Source organism: Anser anser (assembly GCF_964211835.1).
Source record: "Anser anser genome assembly, chromosome: 21".
NCBI classification, from domain to species: Eukaryota; Metazoa; Chordata; class Aves; order Anseriformes; family Anatidae; genus Anser; species Anser anser.
In genome coordinates, this window is record NC_139742.1 from 11,748,967 (window position 1) to 11,771,626 (window position 22,660).

At 63.1% G+C, this 22,660-nt stretch overlaps 2 protein-coding genes across 3 annotated transcripts in view; one reads left to right on the plus strand and one right to left on the minus strand.

Annotated features, from left to right (window-relative positions):
* The window catches only part of ADGRD2 (adhesion G protein-coupled receptor D2), a 31,986-nt gene extending 28,699 nt beyond the window's left edge, over nucleotides 1-3,287 (plus strand). The window contains exon 26 of the mRNA XM_083807229.1: nucleotides 12-3,287. Within this exon, the coding sequence (XP_083663355.1) occupies nucleotides 12-19 (8 nt within the window). The 3' untranslated portion in view covers nucleotides 20-3,287. The remainder of the gene's footprint in view (nucleotides 1-11) is intronic.
* NR5A1 (nuclear receptor subfamily 5 group A member 1) lies at nucleotides 1,607-22,660 on the minus strand. 2 transcript variants are annotated; one of them, XM_083807270.1, is made up of 7 exons: nucleotides 22,310-22,660; nucleotides 19,939-20,054; nucleotides 19,522-19,663; nucleotides 15,643-16,280; nucleotides 8,362-8,481; nucleotides 7,733-7,880; nucleotides 1,607-3,825 (listed from the first exon to the last, which is right to left on the minus strand). In XM_083807270.1, exons 2-7 carry the CDS (start codon nucleotides 20,038-20,040, stop codon nucleotides 3,578-3,580), a joined length of 1,398 nt encoding a protein of 465 aa, XP_083663396.1. In that variant the 5' UTR covers nucleotides 20,041-20,054; nucleotides 22,310-22,660; the 3' UTR covers nucleotides 1,607-3,577. The 2 variants fall into 2 exon arrangements, with proteins under 2 accessions (XP_083663396.1, XP_083663395.1); XM_083807269.1 differs by having other exon boundaries at nucleotides 19,939-20,057; nucleotides 22,310-22,658.

Sequence of the window (22,660 nt, forward strand, 5' to 3'; positions counted from 1 at the left end):
TTTTGCTTTAGGTTTCTGAGAGGCGGTTTCTGGGTGCCACAACACTGTGGTGGCCTTCGAGCAGCCTGGAGGATGGCAGGGCAGAGGAGCTGGCTTCGTGCGGAGGGCCTCGCGTCCAGGCAGAGCTGTTAACCCTGTGCTTCTTCCTAGCAGCATGTGCGGACAAAGCCAAGGCAGGACTGGGGTAGCTGGGGGGGGTCTCATGGGGCTGCTGGGCTTCGTCTGATGCCGAAGACACCCTGCACCTCTCCGGGGCTGTGCAGAGCACCCCGCAGTGTGGCTGCTGCCCAGCCCGTGTGGCTCGCCCTTGGGTCCCCGTGGCAGCGTGGCCAAGCCCAGCCGGTGGAGCCGTGTGCCCCAAGGCGCTGCTGGTAGCACTCGGCTGCCTGTGTTGGTTGTGCCACCACCAGGGCTGGTTTCTCTCAGATGAGGCAGTGGTGGGAAGCCATCCGGGGGCTGTGCCCGTGCAGGCGAGGACATCGCTTTCCCTGGCCCTGCTCCTGCCTGGGCTGCGCTCTGCAGGGGCAGGGCTGAGGATGGGCTGCATGGGAAGCACACGCACCAAGGAAGACAGCGGCTGGCTTCAATGCTTTTCTAAACCAGCTGACTTTAATAGCATCTTCTGCTGTGTTTAGGACAATAAAATATCTCCCTGCTTCTCCCTGGGCTTCCCGTCTGGCTGGCGTCGCTCTCTGCTCCAGCTGGCGTTATGTTCTCCCTCCCTCTCTGCTCTCTGCATCGGACTGTTTTTCCTGTTACTCTCCTAGTGTTTAGAGCACATAAAATGTGTTGGTTTTTTGCTGATTACGATGACAGTAAATGCTGATTTTTAAAGGCAGACTTCTCTCCTTGTACTTTATCCATGGGAATGGTCTCGCGGCCAGGCACGGCAGCACGTGGTGGCTTTACGAGGCTGGGTGCAGCGGAGGGCAGTTCCTGGACACCTCCTGATCCCGTGTGCTGCCTGCCGCGTTACGCCGTGTTCCCTGCTCTCAGCACAGCATGTGCTGCTTGGCATGGATTGAATTGCTGTTGGAAACTGCAGCCCTCAGAGCAGCTTTATACTGGCCAAAAGAGCGAGGTCTGAGTGCAGAGCCATCACTTCTGGTGCCTGGCTCCTGGCAGAGCAGCATCTGAGCTGCTGGGTCCAGGGAGCCAGCGCGTGGGGCAGTGCCATGCAGGGCCGCCTTCAGGCAGGCCACCGAGCCGGCGGCACAGCTCTGCCTGTGCTGGGATCCTGCTCCCTCCCTCGGTACGTGGCACACCAGCGGCTCTCGGCCGCAGTGAGACCAAGAGCTACAAGAGAATCCTGGGTGTGCCCCTTGCCCCTAAATGCTGTCATCCCTGGGCTCACTTGCAAAACACACTCAGGGTCGCTATGGCAATTCTCAGCAGCGCTTTGCACCAGGTCCTGAGAGACCCGTGCCTTCCAGCTGAACCACAGCAGCGGTTCCCTCCCGCAGGGACCCGTGTCCCCGTCCCCTCCGAAGGCAGCAGCGCCCCGGGGGAGCTGTGGGATGGAGATACCGGGGCTGAGCCCTGCCCTGGTACCAGGAGGGGGTGGCACCAGAAAGGACCATTAGAAATACAGTCAAAAAAGACAAAGTCTGCCTTTTTAAATGAACTGCAAAATTTATTACAGTGGTTTGCTCCTGACAAGGAAGTTAATAACCTCCTGCCTGGGAAGGAAAGGTGGGGAGTGAAGAAAGAGAGGGATGAGAGAGAGGAAAGGATGTGAGAAAGAGAAAGACACTTAAGGACACTTTTAATTTTCTGAAAATAAAACATCTTTTACCTCCGAAACCATTTTCTCCAGTTCTTTAAGTTCACAAAAAGAAGAAGGTGAAACTGAACCACAGACTTCAGGAGGAGAATGCACAAACGTTGAAAAGCAGAAACAAACATGCTCTTCTGCATCTAACAAGCTTCCGTGGATGAGCGGCTCTGGGTATAGCAGTCTGCAGCGGCGCTCGCCTGCAGCGTGAGAGCTCCTCAAGGCACCGGCTCTGCGCAGAGCCGCGGCGTACAAGAGTCCCCTCCAAGCAAGGACACCCACCCGCAGCGGAGGAGACGCCTGAACCCCAGCCAGCGGCACCGAGGGAGCCGCAGTGGAGCTGGCGGGGCCTCGCTGCTGCGTTGGGGGGGGGCCGTGCGCTGGGCACCTGGCCGAGGAGGAGGCGTGGGGCGGGTGGAGGCTGAGCTGGAGAAGAAGCAGCAGCGAGAGCAGCTGGAGCCCCCGGCGCTGCCCCGTCGTGCCTGCGAGCCCCCGGCGCAGCCTCTCGCTGCGTGTGGCACCATGCTTGCTGCCACCCAGGGACAGGGCCGTGCTGGTGGGGCTGGGCAGGGAGGGCTCCACCGGGGGTGGCAGGATGGGGCCCTGGAGGCCCAGCTCAGGCCCCGTGAACCACGGGGCTGTTCTTACCACTCCTCGCTCCAGCGCTTTGGCGGTGGGCACAGGGGGTGTTGCCGGAGCCTCCAGCTGCACCCCAGGCCCTGGGCACGTGCTGCCACGTGCTGCTGCGGCTGCCCGGTGCTGCGGCACGGGGCCTAGACCTGCATGTCCCTCCTGCCCAGCCGCTGTGCCACCTCCACCAGCACCACCTGCGGGCAGGGAGGGCACAGAGCCCTCCCCTGGCCTCATCCTGTCCCTTGGCTGCCCAGGCACCAGTGGAGGAGCTGCCCGGTCACAGCGACCCGCAGGCCCCCGCAATGCTCCCAGGCCAGAGCTTTCAGCCCTTCCTCTGTGTGTCCACTCCTGCCCTGCTGCAGGGGGGTCGCAGCAGCAGGGCCATGGGCTCCAAATCCCAGGGACGGGTCCCTGCCCCCAGCACTGACTCTCTTGGAGCGTCTGTATGAAGCTTTGCCACCCCAGACACGAGCTGACCTTGGGCACAGGGCGCACTGCAGCTGCTGAGGGCTGCAAAGCCACGGCTGCTGCCCCCGCACCAGCAGGCACGGAGAAAAACCCAGCTGAGGGCTCAGCAGTGCCTGGCCCCTCCTGTGCTGCTCGGCACCCACCAGGCAGCGACACTGTGGGAGCTCCAGGGCTCTGTTTGCCCCTGCAGAAATCCTCTGCCACCGTGCCAGTGCCTGGGCACACCACGACCCCTGCGAAACCACCGCCTGCTGGGGGTTCACCTCGCTTCTTCCCCTGCCCTGTGCATGAGGGGTCCTGAGACAGGGCAGGGCTGGGGGCAGGGAGGGCAGTGGCAAAGAGATGGTGCATAAGGACAGCAGGAGAGGAGCATAAATAGGAGAAAAGCTGGGCTTTACCCTTCCTCACACCACAGAGCCGGGTCGGGCAGGCAGCGTGCTGGGCACCAGGTGTGCAGAGGAGCTGCGGGGCCACGCTGCCGATGGGGCAGTCCAGCGGCCGAGCCCATGGCCCCACAGCCATTAACAGTCCTTACTGTGTATTAAAATAAATCATCTGGGACCTTTCCAATAGTAAGGGTTAAATAGCATCACTGAGAAGCACGGGGCAGAGAGGCGGCGGCGGCCGCCCCGGGTACACCTCCTGCCCCATGGTGCTGCCGTCAGCGCCGGAGCTCTGCCGAGTCCGTGCGCGGGGCCGCGCTCAAGTCCGCTTGGCGTGCAGCATCTCGATGAGGAGGTTGTTGCAGGGCACCTCCCCGCTCAGGTGCTTGTGGTACAGGTACTCCTCCGCCTGCATGCTCAGCGCCCGGACCTCTGCCAGCCGCAGCAGCAGCTGGCGAAACTTGTCCGTGGAGTGGGGGTAGTGGCAGACGGTGTACTCCAGCAGCGCCGCGTTGGCCTTCTCCTGAGCATCCTTAGCCAGCGTGTGGTTCTCCAGGTACTTCACATCTACAAGAGACCAGGGGGTGCTGACACAGTGACAAACACAGGCACCTGCCCCGCTCTGTACTGGGTGCACCAGGAGGGACCCGACCCTGTGGGACCAAGGCTGCTGCGGTCACCGCACCCAGTGCCAGCACATGGCACAAAGGGTCCTGCTGTGCTGCCATCAGTCCCCATCCCTGCCCACCTCGTGGGTGCCCCTGCTGCTGCAGACCCGTGCCCGATCCGCAAGGACCCCACCTTTGGGTGGCCCTGAAGCTGTTGCCCCACTGAGCTGCTCCTCCACCACCACGCCACAACCGAAGCCGCGGCCGGGGGCAGCACCAGGGACAAGCCCAGCTTGTGGGCGGGGGGCTTTCTGCTTTGGGCACCCGGGGTGACACCCACAGGCCTGCCCTCCCCCTGCAGCCACAGCGTGGGCGCTCGGTTCACTGCTGCTGCTCCGCGGCCGAGGCACTGGGTGTCAAGCTGCCTACCGCGGTGCTGCATCAGCAGGTCTAATGGCTTTACGCACCGTGCTGTTCCCCATCAGCTGGCTACAGCCAAACACGGATCGTATCGCAGCACCCGCCTCTGGGAGACCTTGTTGCAGACATCGGCGCTGAGAGCACTTGGGGCGAGCGGATTTAGCAGCTTTACTGTGCCGCCACGGCTGCGTGGGCAATGGTGCCACCAGCTCCTGGCTCCCAGGCTCAGGTCTGGGTTTGCAGCCCAGACCCAGCCCAGCTTCACGGAGCTCCTGGATCTGGGCATGGGCTTCAACCAAGGCAGTGGCAGGTCTGGGGTCTAGTTCAGGCTTTTGCCCCCAAAAAAGAAGGGAGGTGAACTTGGCTTTTGGGCCAAATGGGCTGTGGCCATGGCCAACGGGCTGGGGAGTGTTCAAGGAGGGCAAAGCGGGGTGCTGGTGGGGGGTGGGGGGCCAAGCCCCGGCACAGGCACGGCGAGGAGCGGAGGCACTGCCGGGGGTCCCGGGGGACGCAGCCTCCAGCCCTGCCGGGGCCGGGCTGCGCGGCCGGGCGGGCGCTGCGTGGTGCAGGCACGAGTGCCACGGGTTGTGCCAAGGCACACTTTATCAGATCACCCTTCCCTTTTCACTCCTGCGGCACATTTGCTCCTATTGTGGCCGTCTCCCTTCTACCCGGGGTTGTTGTTATGAAATCTCTTTATCTGCATAAGGTTATTGTGCAAGTCATTAAAAAAAAAGAAGTTATATTGATAAATGTCAAATCTATCCCCTGAGTTGGCTCAACAATAGCTAGTTCTACTCGATGAACTCACCTGGTTCTCTGAAAGACCCTATTCACTGTTTAATTGAATATTTGAATAATCTTTTCATTCCTGCAAGGAATAAAGAATGTTGTCCAAATAACATTGACTCACTTCATTTAGCGACACTGCAGCAGTTGCAAAGACTGTCCTGTGACAAAGCCTCCCATCACACATACAGATATGCCTGGGATTATTTCTATGCCCTCAAGTGTTCTTCCTATTCACAGCTCCTTTTGTTTGGGAGAAGCTGCTGATAAATTGCAAACGCTTAAGGGAATGTGGGCTATAAAAGCCTCTCTTCCTCCCCTCCCCAAGAGTAGCTGCTTCATGAATGTAAGTCATGAAATCGAATGATAGGTCAATCCATTAAGGCTCTATTAAGCCCTTCTGTAGAACAAAGCTAACCTGTGCCGTCCTCATAAATATTGCTATTTTGAGAAGCCCTAATTTTAATTAAATCTCTTTACCTGCTCAGGAGAGAAATCTATTTAGAACTCAAATGGCAGCTCTTGTGAGCAGGGCTTGGCTTTGATTGTGCTATGCCAGAGTGGTAAATGTGGAAATTCTCTTGTTAAAGGCAATTACATCCTGCACATAATACACAATCCCATCCTCTACAGCTGAGCCTGCGAAGGGCAAATTACTCCAAGTGAGCTCTGCAATATGGAGAGAAAAAGTTGGATTTGGGGCAACATGATGTCTGGGAAAACACAGCTATTTTATTCCATGCCTTCCCTGGAAGCCGCTGCTCCAAGGGCAAGGAATCCCACGCCATGCTCAGCACAACTTCCACGGGCACAGGCGCTCACCATGTGCCCGGGAGGACGCTGCCCCTACTCGCTGTGACATGTGGTGGGGACAGGGATGGGAAGGGGGGACAGGGACAGGCATGGGGGACAGGGACAGGCATGGGGGACAGGGACAGGAATGGGGGACAGGGACAGGAATGGGGGACAGGGACAGGAATGGGGGACAGGGCAGCGCAGCAGGGACCAGCCTGACCGCTGCAGATCCTGCGGGGCAGCGGCTGGGGTGCGGGCCCCACCAGCTTCTTCATTTCCCAGCCCAGGCACTGTTTGTGCCACACTTTATCACTGTTTGAACAGCAAATCCCATATCTAATTTCTCTGGATTTCAAAACAGCTCTAAAGAAAAAGAAAGCCCCGGGAGGAGATGCCGCAGCTGCAGGAGGGAACAGCCGTGTGGCTCCAGGCCCTGAGACACCCACCCTGCCTGGGGTGCCGGGATCCCACGGCGAGGGACCCGCTGCTGGCAGGGAAATGTCCACAGCGACCCCCCAGGCCAGCCACTGGGGAGCTGATTCCCACTGACCACACCACGCCAGGTGCTTCCCCTACCCCATGAACGCAGCAGCAAGGCTGCCCCAGGAGCAGGCTGGAGCAGTAATGCAGCCCCTCCAGCAACAAAGAGGCACAGGAATACCTGGGTGCTCGTAGGGTGCAGGAGCACAGCTCGTGGGCTGCCGCGTTTGGCAGTGGGGCACAGAGCTGCTGGCACCAGCACCGCTCCCCAGGGGGACCGCGTGGCTGCAGAGGGACAGGGCTGGAGCCAGGGGTAGAGCTGGGGATGATTTAGGAGATTTGGTTGGGGATGGGGACGGAGATGCCCCAGGCTGGGCTCACGGCCCCAGCTCGGCCCCAGAGCCCGCACTGCGGGGGCCCAGCCAGCCGCCAGCCGTCCCTGGGGCAGCGCCGCTCCCTGCCCCACGCGGGCAAGTGCAATTAGCGGCGGCAGCAGCGGGGTGTGAAGCCAAGGGGCTGCAGCAGCAGAGGTGCGAGCCGGGAGCACGGCAGCCAGCTGAGCCCCTCGCTGGCCCTGCCACCGTCCTCACACCGGGGGGTGAGAGTTCCTGCCGGGACGGGGCCGAGCAGATGGTGTCGGTACTGGTAACGAAGGCGGCTGGGCCGGAGGTGGCTCCGGCTGGACCCCACGAGCTGCCCTCCTTGGGGCGAAGCTTGTGGGAAAATGCAAAAGGCACCGCATCCCTGCAATGGATGAGGCGGATGGGGGATGCTCCCGGAGGCGGCAGCGGGGCCGGGGCTGGGGCAGAGCTGCTCTGCAGCCCAGGGATGGGGAGGGCTCTCAGGGCAGCGCCCGCGGCTCCCGCGTATTTTGTCTGGGTGAGGAGGGACCGTGTGAACCTGCCGCGTCGGCCGACCGCAGGCTCCGAGGCAGCGCCTAATCAGGAGAAACGTGCAGCCCCTGGCCGGGGCCCTCTGACGCAAATCCCGGGGGAGATAGGGCCGTCCCCGCGGCCGCCTCTGTCAACACGCCTGTTTTGCAGGGCTGTATCAGCCGGCTGTTTCCCCGCCTGGTGCAGCGGGTGGGTGACCAAAACAGGCTCTGCCTGCGGGCACCTGGGGCTGCAACGTCCTCCGCAGCCACGGCAGAGCAGAAACAGCCCGAGGAACTGCAGAGGCCTCTTGCACAAGGCAGGGCAGCTGAGAGGCTTCAGCCCTTGTTCCCGGTGCCTTGCCAAAAGCCCCTTTGTGCCCATTCCCCCAGCAGCCAGCCCAGCCGCTCCCACCACCTCCCGCGACGCCTGCGGCGGCCTCGCGGTGCTCCGACGGCCGCAGCGCTGCCCCTGGCCCCCGTGGAGGATCCCTGCCCGCGCCCTGCTCACCGAGGCTGAAGAGGATCAGGAACTTGAGGCAGACGAACTCCTGCCGGTCCACCTGGAGGGAGTGCAGGTGCAGGACCAGCTCCTGCGCCCGCAGCACCAGGGAGTGCAGGATGGAGCCCGCCTGCGCCGCCACCGTCGACAGGTCCACCTGCAGGGAGGGCGCGAGCATCAGCTGCGGCGCCCTGCACCCTCCCCGATGCGCCCACCAGCTCGCCCCAGCCCACGGCTCCAGCCAAAATTAGGCAGAGTTGCCCACTTCCCCAGTGCTGTTCAGAAATGGGGGCCCCTGTAGAGCTGCACGTTGCTGAGTGCTCGTGCTGCCTCCCCAACCAGCGTGCTCATACATGCTCTGTGAATAAACACCCAGCTGTGGATTTTCCCCTGCAGGAAACATTTTGCTGCAGACCCAGGAGCCAACCCCAGGTGCCCACAGGGCAGTGGGATGGGGCCATGCCCTGGAGCCGGGCAGAAGGCTCAGGTCTATCTGCAGAGTGCAGCAAAAACATCATCTTCTGCATAAACAGCCCGCAGCACAAACAAACCGGCCACCCCACGCCGGGAGGAGCGCGGCCAGAAGCGAGACAAAAATCTCCCCGGCCCCGCAGCCCCAGGGGCAGTGCCACGCTCACCTCCTGGCCGGTGACCAGCAGCACGCTGTGCTCCTTGCCGTGCTGCAGCTGCCGGTAGACGTGGTCGAACACTAGCAGCTCGCTCCAGCAGTTCTGCAGCAGCTTCATCTGGTCGCCCACCTGCAACACAGGCAGAGCCGCGCCGCTGATGCCCCCGCGCACGTGGATGCAGCACAGGAGCCTGGGCTGCATCCACACCAAGTCATTCCCAGCCTGAAGAGGGGACGAGGGCAGCCCCAGTCCCACCCCAGTGCTGCCTTGTGAGGTTCAGCACCGCGCTGCAGCCTGGCAGCACGAGCTGCTCACGGGGCCCGGAGCGTTGTGCTCAGCACAGCAGAGGCACAAGGGATGGTAACAGAGGCAGCAGTGTCAAAAACTCCTCTGTTTTCACTGCTCTAGCAGCCAGAAGCACAGCAGTGAGTCTGGCCAGCAGTGCCATTACATTAAGCAGAGCACGGGTGAGGCCACCTGCCAACAGGATGAGCAGTGCCTTGGCACGGGTACGGCATCACCGTGACGTGTTGGAGGCCTGCCAAACCTCCGCCTTCCCCACAGGCCCACAGGTGACCGGACCCCACGGGGCCATTCCCACCCCAGGTTCTCTCCGGGGCCAGGTTTGCCTGCTGGCAGCAGCCGGGCTGGGCTGGTGAAGGCTCGCGGCCACAGGGGCATTGGCACCTCCACAGGGAGCCCCACTGCTCCCGGGGACCGGGACTTTGCCCCCACCATCACTGTCTGCCAAAAACCACATTTTTTAACTCTCTGGGATTTCTGTGTTCCCTCACAGACTGCAGCCTACCTGTAAGGCCTTTCCTAAACTCTCACCCACACATCTCTATGTAGAAATTGCAGCCTGCCTGCAAACACCCTCCTAGCAAGGGAATGCTTCATCTGATTAATGAAACGTTAATTGCCAACACCTCCCCTCAGCACAGGTCTGGCTCCTGGTTTCCATTTCCTCCTCCCCTGCATGTCACCGGGCTGGATGCCTGCGCCCTGCTCACTGCACTGCCAGTGCCACCCGGGGCAGCTCCGTCCCCGCCTGCAGAGGGACCCCAGGGTGGGCGCCTCCAGCAGCAGCTGCACCCCGCAGCGTCCCACGTCCCACGCAGGGCAGCACAGCCCCACCGCCCCGCAGGCACCCCGGGGAGGCTCCACTGTTGGAGGCTTGCCCAGCTGCAGGGAGCCCCCCGCGGAGGGGGAGCGGGGCCGGAGCAGAGGAGGGGAGTGGGGTGGGTGCACAGCCAGCTCGGGGTGCCCGCTGTGCCTCGCCGGTGCTGGCTGCCTCTTATCAGCGCCGCCTTGCCTCCACGCGGCAGGAATCCCGCCGAAGCCATGCACAAGACTTTAACAAAATGACTACCGGCCGCATCCCCTCGCCTGGCACCGCGACGGGGGAGTGCGATGCTGCTGTTGCACAAAGGCCCTGTGTCTCCTGCCCGTCCCTGGGATACTTTAAAGCTGCAGGAGCACAGCGCCCGGCCTCCCACCCCCGGCAGGTCTGGGGGAGGCGCAGGGCAGCGCTTTAACCCTGGTGCCTCCCGGCACTCACGCCCTGCCTGCACCTCTGCGTACCCCCGCACACGGCCACATGCGTCTCTGCACGTGTGGTGGTGTGGACACACAGGGACAGCTACAAGCGTGCACGGCCAGGTTTGCAAAGAAATTTCTGGAAATGCCCCTGTTAAGAGGCTCAGCCCAAGGGGGCAAGCTGCCCAGGCCTCCAGGGTCTCCTCGGAAAGCCAGGGGCTGGAGGCAGCACCAGCGATAGCTGGGATGAGCCAGCCTAAACGAACAGCTGTGTTTGCCCCGTCCCTGTGCCCATGGGTGCTGCAGGATGCGACCACGCTGCTGTCCCGGCCCCGGCAGCAGGGAGGAGGCAGCCACAAAGCCGCCGTCCCCACCGGCGGGCCGAGCGCGGGGGTTTATCATCAATACTTCCCTCCCAGCAAATTCAGCGCCACCAGAAGAGCTCTGCAGGGCCATTGTGCTCGCTGCTTTTAATAGAAGGAAGACAGATGCAGTATCATGGAGCTGGATAATACCATCGTTTGGCTGAAGAGGCTGCAATAAACCAGGGTCGGTAGATTGCAAAAGGAATGGAAGTCGGATGAGAAAGAGCTTTATGGTTCCTGAGCCCGGCACCCCCCACAGGCTGCCTGGACGTATTTTGGAGGTGTGGTGGTGGTTGAACCCGTGTGGCACTGGGGAGGGAGGTGCCCGGCGGTGCAAAATGCCTGCAGCAGCAGGCAGCAGGGCTGCCCCGGCCATGTGCCCCCAGCCCAGCACTGCCGGAGCCCCCGAGACCTGAGCCCCACAGAACGCGGGGTTTCTGCTCAGCTGCTGAACAAAGAACTGGGGAAAAGCTCATTCTGCGTCAAAACAAAATGGAGATTTTCTGCATTCTGAACGACCTCCGGCCCCAAGGCCGGCGGCTGGTGAGCGGCGCAGGGAGCCGGGCTCCCCGCATGGCCGCACGCTCCCAGCCAGCAGCACCCGGCCAGCGCCGAGCCCCCCGCTCGTCTCGTAGTGTTGTTTTGTAACCTCCTTCCTGTGCCTCATTCCTGACCGGGACGAGCTCCAGAAGGGACAGGCTGAGGGTTTTGCTCTAAAAAAATGCTTTAAAGAAACTCATCTTTTTCCAAAAGGAAACATTTAAACAATCTCGAAACCCCCATTTCTTCCTGTAACAATACTAGCCGGCTTCTCCCAAGCTCCGCAGGCAGTTTCAGCGTGTCGCCTCCGCCCCACCCACGGCACACTTCGCCCCGAAATGCCCACTGGCCTGCCCCAGCGTGCTGTGTGTGGCCTTCCCGGCAGCGCTATGGGGCCGTGGTGGGATCGAGGCTGGGCTGGGGGAGCTGCGTGGAGCCAGCACAGCCCAGCGGCGGCTCCACGGGCCCCAGCGCTGCATGGGGCGCTCGGGGGCATCCCTGCACCTCGCTCCCACCATGGGGGCGGCCTCCCCGGTGCCCCCGCTGCAGCCTGCGCTGTGCGGAGGAGGGGGCTCCTAATGGACAGCCCTTCGGCGTCCATCAGTCCTCCCGGCGAGGCGGCACGCACGCACACTCGCCTTTAAAAGTTAAGCAAAGGATCTTCCTCTTTTAATGTCAAGGCTTTTCAACGGAGTGCTTTATCAAGGACCTGATGCAAGCTGTCTTTAAGAGGCTTTTTTTTTTTTTTTTTAAGAAAGCATTTAACCCATTCACAAAACGCGGCAGTGAAACGCTCCCCATGCGGGGCAAGCACTCACCTGCTGCCACAGCCGCAGAAAAGGCCTTTCTGAGGAAGGCAGGTCCGCAACCGACAGAAAAATCCATTTCCCTACAATAAATGGGGCTGGGCTGTAAAGGTCCAGGGAGGGGACAGGCATTACCCTAGCAGCTAAATCCCCGTGCTGCTGCATGCACTGACACGGGGCGTCCCCCTGGTACCACTGCCTGCACTCGGGCATCCCTGCAGCGCCGTGACCCCAGCGAGCACCGCCAGCCTCGCCTTGCTCCAAGGTGCTCAGCGGCTCCAGCACACCCATCCAGCACCAGCTGCAGCACGCTGCAGGCCTGAGGAGTGCTCGGACGCCTCCCGACCCAACCGCACCCCAGCACTGCCCTCGGGGACTTTGCCCAAAACCTGGTGCAGGGCTGGCCCCAGCGGCTCCGTCCCAGCGCGGGCACACGGTGAGCACCAGCACCCCGAGCCGCAGCCCGGGCAATTACAGGGTGCGAGCAGGACCTGTCACCTCGGCTGCTGGGAAGTGCGAAAGTGGATTAACCATCCACTGGGTGCCGGCAATCAAAACCCCACACAAGAGTAAGGTGTTAATGGTCAGATGCAGGCCCCCTTCCCCCTGCCCAGATACCACTGCCATGGGCAGCTTAGAGCAAAAAAAAAAAAACCACCAAGCCCAGCGCAGCAGGGCTGGGGTGACACCTCCCTGCAGGCAGAGCACGCGCTGCGGCCCTGGGCTGCTGCCCTTTGCCCGCGCCAGCAGCAGCCCTCGGCAAGGCGGTGTGGGCATCAGCGTGCTGCGGGAGCGAGGGGCCACACCAGCAGCAGCCACGGGAAGCAGTCACATTTACCCCAGTGCAGAGGATGCTAAACATTGCTGCAGCATCCACGACCAGAAGGAGATTTTAAATCTGCCAAAAACGCGCTGGCTGTTGGCCAGGAGATGGGGGTCAAGATGACCCATGCGTGCTGAAGGCAGAGGAGCAGCCGACTGCAAATGGCCCAGTGGTGGCTGCGAGATCGCTCACAAGGAGCGAGGGAAACCAGCCCCGAGGACAGCGCAGCGCCCGCTGCCGCAGAAGCCCCTCGGAGCGGCGTTTCCCCCAGGCTGGTGTTCACCCACGGGTGGGGAGCAGTGAGGAAGGGCTGTGGGGTATCGGTGTCCCCTGGCCCCTGGCCGTGCGCACCCATCTCAGTGAGCCCATCGCAGCAAGACCGCGTGCCCAGCCGCTGGGGCTCTGACCGGCCTCGGGCTGAAACCACGGCAATTTGTTTAACATTCCTGGCTGCTCATCCCAATCTAAAGGTCATCGCACCCCTGTGTGCATGATATTTATAGATACGTGTAGCAATATCACCTATCTAGACCAGACTGTGCAAGATATTTGTATATAAAAGGAACCTCGAGCAGGCACAATGTGAGTGTGCAAGTGTGCGTGTGCATGCACATCCCTCTCTCTCTCTCTCTCTCCATATATATATAAAAAAATTACATCTGAAAGGACAAAGTTGCCTGAGACTCACGACCCAACAAAATATATTTCACCCCCGGCCCATATTTTTCTTCCTGAAGAGCTGCTGCAAATCTTCCCTCAGTCCTGACACATCTCATCTAGACTCAGTTAAAGTTCGTATTTATGGGCGTCAGCGCTGACCTCTTCCACCTCCGCCCGCGCGGCCTCGCGCCACGGCTCCGCGGCCGGCCCTCGATAAACAAGCGGGCCCCCAAATCCCCCTCTGCCGCGCGGCATTATTAGTCTTGCCTCCGAAGGCCAGCGCAGTCCGTAATTCTCCGCCTGGTGACACAAGATGAACGCGGCGACATCAGTCTCGCGGCGGATTGGCATGGGGACCCTCGTTTGTCAGTGGCAGACTGACAGAATTACTGGCCCTTAAATGAAACGATATATCTGGGAAGTTAAATCTGTTTTCAATCTGGCTGCCCCGCGCCTGCGGGCGGACGTGGCGCGCGAGCTGATGTCAAGGGGCCGTTAGCCCCTCTCCCCCCGTGTCCTTCCCAGGGCGCAGCGGCGGAGCCGGGGGGGCTCTCACCACGTCCCCAGCCCTGGCCCCGGCATCCAGCTGGGAGGAGACAGCAAAGGGTCCGGTCTGCCCGGTGCGCCAGGGTCCCTCGCTGGGCTTTTGGTGTGGGAATGAGAATGGGAACGGGACCTGCTGGCTCTGGGGGGACCTGCTCCTGCTCCCCCAGGCAGGGAGCAAAGCCTCGCCCTGGCACCCCCGGGGGTTTGCCCCCTCCAGGCCTGGGCAGAAGCTGTCTGCAAAACAGCCCCACAGCATGAGCCCGTGGCCCCAGCACCCCTGGCAGCTGGGAGTGCTCGGGGAGGGGGGGACACTCTACATGGGGGACACAGAAAGGTGACCTGTACCCGCTCCCTGCTCAGCATCATCCTGGAGCGATGCCGGTGCATCGCCCTCCCAGCCCGGCCCCCCCAGGAGCCCTCCCCTGGCTGGGGACAGCAGCGGCCGCCTGCACGTGGCCGTTCCCAGGGGGGCTGCGGTGTCCCTGCTCCAGGGAGCTCCGGCCGTGCCGCGGGGACTGCCTGCGTTACGGCCATCGATCCCCGAGGCCGCGGTTTTACACTGTGCTAGTGGGCTTTAGGGCAAAGCCATAAACTCTGCACTAGCAGGAGTTCATTTACCGCGCGCTTTTATGCTCCGGGCAGGAGAGGGAGAGGTTCCAGGTGCTGTGGAGCTGCTGCCCCGTCCCACGCTCTCCATAAACCACCGCCCCGTGCCGGGGGACACCCGGTGCTGTGCAGGACGGTGCTGGCTGCGGCGTGCACCCGCTGGGCAGCAGGGCTGCGCCCCCAGCCCGATCCCACCCCAGGGACGGGGCAGCTCAGGGGGATGTGCCCCGGGGTGCCCTGCTCAGCTCCATCTCTGGGCACCACCGGGATGTGTTCAGGGCACCGGTGGCCCCGGCCAGGTGAGACCTCGTGGCACCGTCCCGAGCCCTGCAGGAGGAGGAGCGCCCTCAGAGGTGCATTCACACGGAAGCAGCCTATTTTCGTGGTGCGATCAGGCAGACAATAGAGTTACAAGGCTACACGGCAATGCAGCTGATGGCTGAATTTACACTGTTTACAATATCTCCTGCAAAACAACAGCCACCCTGTTCCCAAAATCCAGGCTCGACACTGATATGATTGAAATAAGCCCGACCCAGCCCCACAATGCGACTTCCTGACAGTGTTTTGGATAGCCAGGGGCTATTTTGAGCAGCGAGGCTCTGCCCTGCGGTATCCATGGGGTGAGCATGGCAAGGAGCATGGACCTGTCCTGGGCATGGTCCCTGTGGCACTGCGATGGGCGCTGATTTTGGCCAGACCTGGGCAGTGCAGCCTCACACTGCGTACATGGGAAGGCACCTGCCTCTCCCAGCAGTCGCGAGATTCAGCTCGCTGCATTGTGCCAACATTGCAAAATATTCTCCCATTTTTGCAGCAATTTGGGATCTTAGTTCAGCCCAGAACACAAACATAAAATATCTGAGAATGTGGCGAGGCTGGCAGTGGCTGCCCCAGCCCTGCTCATCCCTCTCCTGGCCCCAGTAAGTGTTTGGGGGGCTTGGGAGACGCGAGGGGCAGGCAGGTGGGGTCAGCACCATGCTCCCCAGCACACGGGCTGCCGGCAGCTGAGGCCGATGCAGAGGAGCTGCCTTCGGCCCAGCCCGGCCCTGGCTCCCTGCTGCTGGCAGGCACCCACCTGACAGCATTGATTTTCCTCCTAAAGGCGGAGGAGAGAATTGTCTCAACTATAATTCCTCAACGTTACATTTTTCAATTATACCTAGAGCCTGACACCGCACTCACTCTGCCGGCGATTGCCTCCGCACCTGCCCCCGCCGTGACGCACCGGACACGGCGAGCCCCGCGGTGCCGGCAGGCTTGTGGTCATGGCTATCGCCCTCCTGCCAGCACATCAGGCCCAATCCTGTCCGCTGCAGCACCCCATCCTGCTGGCACTTCAGCCCCGCTCCCCTCACTGCCCACATCCCCATACCACACCCCTCCCAGTGCCCAGGCCCCCTACCTCCAGCTCCTTGAAGAAGATGCAGCTCCGTGCCCACTCCACGATGGAGAAGAGGGTCTGGTCGGCCATCTTGCACATGAGGCCAAAGGTGCTGAGCTTCTCGTGCCGGCCTTTGCCTTGCTCTTGCTGCAGGCAGGCCAGGATCCGCGCCTTCACCTGGGCCTCGTCGGGCTCCAGCTGCAGCAGCTTCAGGATGACCTCGGGGATGTCGGGGGGGGAGCTGCTGGGGTAGGTCTCTGGGTACATGTAGGGCATGGACTCGTGCGCGTTTGTGTAGTGGTCGGGGTACTCGGACTTGATGGTGCGGCTGGGGAAGGAAGGGTAGTGGTAGCCGGCGAGCGGCGCGTGGCTGGGCACAGTCATTCCCAGGGAGGGCGTCCCGTAGGGGCCGCGCTCGTAGTCGACGGGCGTCAGGGCGGCGGGGTTGGGCGGCAGGGTCTTGGACATGGCGTGGATGCTGTGGATGGTGGAGGACAGGCTGTAGTCGTTCTGCACGGGAGACACGATCTGGGGCACGGTCTCCAGCTTGAAGCCGTTGGCACGGATCAGGGCTTTCTTCTGCTGCTTTAAGGCACGGTCCCGCTTGTACATGGGCCCAAACTTGTTTCTGCCTCCGCGCATCCGGTCTGCACGCACGGCTGTGGGGCAGAGGCGGCAGAGGCTGCAGTGAACCCGCGCCGAGGGAGAGCAGCGCGAGGGGGGGGGCAGACAAATGGGACGGGGGGGCGCTGGGACAGCTGCCCAGAGAGCTGCTGGCAGGGTTGTGCTGTGGGGCTGGGGTCTGCTGTGCCTCAAAACCTCTGGGAATTGCAAGGAAGGAAGAGATACTTGGCTTGAACTACGAAATGCACGGGGGTAGGGGAGGTTGTGCCCTGTGTGGGCTTAGAGCAGAGCCCCAGAAGCCTGGGCAGACAAGGGCGGGGGGGGGGGGGGGGGCTTGACGCCTGCTTTCATTTTTACAGCCCTCAACCCTGGACCAGCCCCAGGATTTCCTTGTTTCTGCTGAGCCTGGGGCAACACAAACTCTGGCTTGCGTGCACCCAAGCTGCACTCTTCCTGCAACCCTCTCCCCATTTCCAGGGCTCTCGGAGCCCTGCGCACAGCTGCGAGGTGCCCTCAGGCTGCCTGGGGCTCAGCCCAAGCGCCCCGCTCTCGGAGTCGTCCTGATGGCCTGCAGCAAAGCAGACATTCCTGCTGAACCCCGAGGAAACCCAAGAATGTGTCACTGTGCGAGGACACAGGTGCTTCTCCGCAGCACAAGCTCATCCCGGCCCCACGGCCGCCAGCCCACCCGCACAGCCCCAGCTCGGGAGGCCGCGAGCTGGACGCCTCGGCAGGCACCAGAGGCGAGCGAGCCAGCGAGCACAGCCCGTGGCTGAGCATGAAAGGGAAAAGCCCCTCAGCTGGCTCGCAGCCTCACTGAGAGCAGGCGGTTCTTGCTTTTGTGTCGCCGCTGTTACCTCTGCCTCTCTTTCACCCATGTGCCCCGCGGCTGCTGGAAGCGTGGCCAGACCCCGGAGAGCTCCCAGACTCTCCGCAGGCAGGCTGGAAGGGCGGCAGTGCTGGCCGGGAGCAGCAGCGTTCGCAGGGAGAGCAGGAATGTGCTCCCAGGGGAGCCGCCCTGTGCTTCCTCCCTCATTCTTTATTCATGGAAACAGCATCTCGAGCCACGCGGCCACAGGCATCCTCCGCGACCCGGGATGCCTCAGCTCCCCGGCTCGTGGGAGCCTGCCCCGCACGCAGCTGCCTTGGGCCGTGCCTGCCTTCAGGGTCTGCTGCCAGCACCCCTATGGGACTCCCCGCAGGGACACCCCATCACAGCCCCAGCTGGCACCTGGCTTCCACCGCCAGCCCCACACCCTAGGGCACACCGAGAGCCCTCCTCTCCTACCCACTCCGAATAATATTTTGGGGTTTATTTCCCCACCAGCATTTCCCCCACCCTTTGAGAAAGGGAGCCCAGGGAGCACATCCCAAGCCCGCCTACATCCTCCCTGCCCAAAACCTTCCCCAGGCAAACACTGGTCACCTCCTTCCATCTCGGACCAAGAACACAAAGAGAGAAGGGGGCTTTCAACCCCTCCTGCTCCACTTTTCCATTTCAGGACTGCATCCGTTTCTAAATACCACCAGATTCACACCGTGACCATCTCACGGCCGAGAGCCCAGAGCAGGGGGAGAGGTGGGCAGAGGGAAGCCCCCAGTCTCCAGCCCCCTGCCCTGGGCCCTTGGCCACGTCGCCATCCCCACGGCAGCCCTGCGCCCCCTGCCCCGCAGCTCCCCCGGCCGCAAGCTGCACTGCAGCTTCAGGAGGGGGCCAGTATCACCACCGTGCTTTTCTCCAAAATTAATCATTCGGGGCTTGCTTTTGTCCCGTGTTGCTGAGGCATTCTCCGTGTAGCTTGGCTTCCCTGACCAAAAAATTCAATAACGAAGGCAATGTAAGCTCCAGTTTTTAACACGAGAGTCCCACAGGAATGCTATTTGCCTCTGGGTGCCTCCCTCCCCAGCGAGCTGCTGCAGCTAACAGCAAGAAAATAAACAAAAAGAGGCTGTTTGGAACGAGCCGGCTGCTGATAGCCCGGCCGCTGCCCTCCTAGCCAGGCAAAACACGGGGCCAAATTAGCTCCATGGTAAGCAAGACAAAAACAGCCAAAAATGGGAAACCAAAAGTGCATCTGCCCCCCAAATGCTGCCTCTGCCTGTCCCTTACAGCCGACACCTGCCCCACTCCCAAGCCCCTGCCTGACGGGTGCGGTGCTGGCCCAGCTGCTGGCCCGCGCACGGCAGGCTCGGGGTACCAGTAACTCCAGTCCGGGGAGAAGCAGGGAACTGGGATCAGTTTGGAGACAGGGCTGGAAGCTGGACCACGCCGGGAGTTTGCAGGCGCTGATTCTGCAGCCCGATGTTGTGTCTCAGCCCTGCGCCTCCGCCCCAGCAGCGCTCTAACCCCGCTCCCCGGGAAGCGAGCGGCTCGCTCCCTGCAAGTACGCGCAGTACTTTGTGATTAACCCGCACGTCGCCTTGAACTCCCACGCGGATGCAGCCCTGCCTGGCCAGCCCGGCCAGGTGAGAAGTGTCAGCCCCGCCGGCACGTCTGTCCCCATCCATCTGCCGTAAAATGTGAAGGGTTTCAGGGCAGAAGGGGTTGGGGGGGAGCTGACAACGGCAGGAGTTTTCCTTTCCGCGTTTGCGTTTGCTTTTGCTTTGCAATCGCTTGCCAGCGAACTGTGTCCTGGATGTATTTCGCTGGCCTGTGCTAAGCGTTGCAGAGACCACAACAACAGACGTGGGGATGTCAGGGCCCGACTCGAACACCTCAGTCGGGATCAGCTTCTCTGACACGAGCGAGGTGACGACAGTGGGGGATGTAATTGCACTCCCCGAGAGTCAGGCAGCTGAGAAATCTGTTATACTAAATGTCACCAAGAGGAAAAATATAATTTGTGGTGGGTCTCACGTAGTTTTATTGTGAGTCTCGTAATATTTAACGTTTTCCTTAAGTCCCAGCTTCTGGAATTATGTGATTAAGGAAAACAATAATTTCTCTGCTATTTCCCAACCGTTCTGCCAGCAAAGAAAAAATCCTGGAAAGTTGAAGCCCCAGCAGCCAAAACCCCCGGAGAAACAAAACAAAAACAAAGGAACGAAAAGCAGAAGGCAAGGCGAAAAAACGAATTTTTGTTTAACTTGGGGAGGAAAAACGGAACCGGAGCGGCCCCGGCAATCACCGGCCCGGGGGGCGCGGCGGCGGCCGGGGGCAGCGCGACCGCCGCGGGGGGAGCGCGCAGGGCGAGCGCCGAGCCCGGAGCCCCCCGGGCCGTCCCGTCCCGACCCGTCCCAGCCCGTCCCGAGCCGACCCGTCCCGTCTGCGCCTACCTTCCAGGCGCATCCCCACGGTGAGGCACTTCTGGAAGCGGCAGTAGGGGCAGCGCTTCCGCTGGGTCTTGTCGATCTTGCAGTTCTGGCTCTCGGTGCAGGTGTAGTGCTTGTTGTTCTGCACCGTCCTCTTGAAGAAGCCCTGCGGCGGGCAGCGGCGGCGATGCGGCGGGCACCGGCCCCGAGCCCCCGGAGCCCCCCGCCCTGCCCCGAGCCCCCCGCCCGCCGCCGGGGCTCCCGTCGCGGCCGCGCTCCCGTGCCGCCGCCCGGCGAGCTGCCGCTAACGAAAGCGGGCGAGGGGCGGCCCGCGGGGGCCCCGCAGCCCCGGCCCCGGCCGTGCCCCCCCCCCCCTCCCCAGCCCCGGCCCCGGCCGTGCCCCCCCCTCCCCGCAGCCCCCTGCCCCCTGCCCGCTCCTACCTTGCAGCTCTCGCAGGTGAGCAGCCCGTAGTGGTACCCCGAGACCTTGTCCCCGCAGACCGGACACAGCTCGTCCAGGTCCTCATCATAGGAATAGTCCATCCCCGCCGGCGGCCCTGCTGCGGGACACGGCGGCGGCTCAGCGGGACGGGGCCGGGGGGGGGACGGGCACCGGGCGGCCCCGAGCCCTGCGCCGGGAGCGGGAGCGGGAGCGCGGCGCGGCGGAGAGCGAGCGGCAGGTGCCGGCGCCGGAGCCCTTTATAGCGCCTGGAAGAGCAGCTCCATGCTGGTGCGGGCGAGCGGCCAGCCCCCCGGGGGCTGGGGAACCTCCTCTGGGAGAGCGGGCGGCTGGCGCCTGGGGACGGGCTGGGGAGGAGGGACCTGGCGGCCCGGGGGCGCGGGGACGCGGGCACGGCCCGGCCACGGCCCCCCGGGTGCGGCGGCCCCGACGGCGGCGGCCCCGGGGCAGGAGGAGGTGGGAGCCGAGCCCCCGGGCCGGGGCCGCACCAAGGGGCCAGGAGCCGCCCGCGTCGCCTGGGCCCGGGGCGCGGTGCCCCGCAGCACCCACGGCAAGCACGAGCCCCCCGAGCCCCCGGTCCCCCAAGGCCTGCCAGAGCGGGCCCGTTACCCCCACGGCTGCCGGTGGAGCCCCAAGAAAGCCGCGTGAGGAGCGCTGGGGCGTGCGGCACCTCCGGCACCTCCCCTGGGGCCACCGGCGATGGTAACGGCACGGACGTGGCGCCAGCCGGACAGTCACCGCTCACTGCCGCTGTTCAGTTCCCTGCTTCACTTTTAGGCACTGAAACACTCCCCGAGAGATCGGCGCAGAGCACGTCCCCGCCGTCAGCTGGGTTTCGTTCTGTCTGGGGAAGTTTCCTGCTCGCAGGCGAACGCGGCCGCCTCCAGCCTCCCTGCCCCGTCCAGCTGAGGGGCGACCGGAGAGGCGGCTGCACAGGGCTCGGTGAGCCGCCCCCTGCCCCTGCCCACGCAGGGCAGTGCGGGCAGCACGGGCGCTGCCTCCAGCTCTCGGTGGGGATGGAGGAGCTGCTGCTGCTCAAACAGAGCTCAGCACCCACACACAGCTCACATGTGGCCTGTCCCGCTCCCAGCTGTGGGCCTCACGCAGGCACACACGGGTTCAACCCAGCTGGGGGCTCCTTCTGGCCAACCACCAGGACCAAACCAAGCCCAAAAACACAGCAAGGGGTGAGTCTGGGCGCAGAAAAACCGTGCCTGGCCTGGCACTGCATCACCCCAGGCAGGAGGAGCCTCCTGCTCCCAGGCCGGCCAGGCACATGCCCCGGTCCGGGTGCTTGGCCACGGGGAGCTCGAGGCTCCCTCGCTGAGCCAGGCAGGGGAGCTCAACCCATCCCCTCGGGGCCGGCCCGCTCTCATTGAGAGACGCTTCCTGGCTGCCCAGCTCTGCGCCAAGAAGGGCCCACGGGGGACGGAGCCACAATTTGAGGCGTTTTGACGCCCAAGGGAGCCGCAGGGAGGGCGCAGGCCCCGAGGCTCGGCTCATCCCGCACATCCCACCCCACACATCCCATTCCACGCAGCTCGTCCCCCACAGCTTGCCCCATACGGCTCGTCCCGCACGCCCGTCGCGGCCCGCGGGTGCCCCAGGGAGGAAGCAGCGCTGGCAGGGATGTGCAGCAAACAGGAAGCGGGCTCGGCAGAGGATCGCTCCAGAGCCACCAGGAATCGAGCCCAGACTAAGAATAGCAGCAGGCAGCCCCCGGCGCGGGCTGGTTTGGCTGGGAAGGAGCGCGTCTACCACTCGCAGAGCCCCCCGGCCGCAGCCCCCACGCTCACGGTGAGCTCCAGGGGAGCTGCTGGGAGCCGCGGAGCTTCAGCTGCCACCGGGGAGAGGAGCCCAGGAGGGGTCGGGGGGCCTGGCTGCCCCCACGCTTGCTCCAGGGTGCGGGGGCTGCCTGTGTTTGAGGGGGCTGCGACAGAGCTGAGGTGGCCAGGAACCCCCAGCTCACCACCCCTCGGACTGCCAGAGCCCCTCGGTGGCCTTCGCTCGCCACCCCCTTGCCCCGCGGCTGGATCTGGCATTTCTGGGCAGCAGCAAGGCCAAAGGGCTGAGGCCATGGTGGGACCTCGCTCTGCTGCCCTTGGGGCCCAAAGCAGGGCCAGGCGATCCTTGGTGTCCCTGGGTGTCCCCACGCCCAGCTGATGCTGGTGCCTCCATCCCCACGTCCGCTCATGGGGATGGGACGGGAAGCGAAGGCCCACGCACGGCTCCCGCTTCCTTGCCAAGTGTCCCCAGCCTCCACCGTGCCAGAGAGACCCCCACGAAGCAGGGCACGGGCAGGGAACAGGCAGGTCAGGGTGGCCGCGGGTGTCCCCACTGGCAAATACTCACCGCGACACGGCGCTGCGCCCCGCTGCACACGGGGTGGGGGTGGCAGGAGAACTTCACTCGCACCTCCGGCGAGCAGCCCCAGCCCAAGGAGCCTCCGCGGGTGCCGGGTATCGCTGCCCCCTCCGGAGTGGGCTGGGGGATTTATAGGGCCCGCGTCCGCTGGGGAGGTGTCGGGGCTCTGGCTGCGCGCACAGCGCCCGGTGCAGGACACCAGCCAATCTCCTCCCCGCGGGGGCCAGGCTCAGCCGAGGTGGACCAACTTAGTTGCCTTATTGGTTTCTGTGGCCACGTGACCATGCAGAAAAACATCATAATTAAGCTACAAAATGCTGCCCATAAACTAGCATTAGA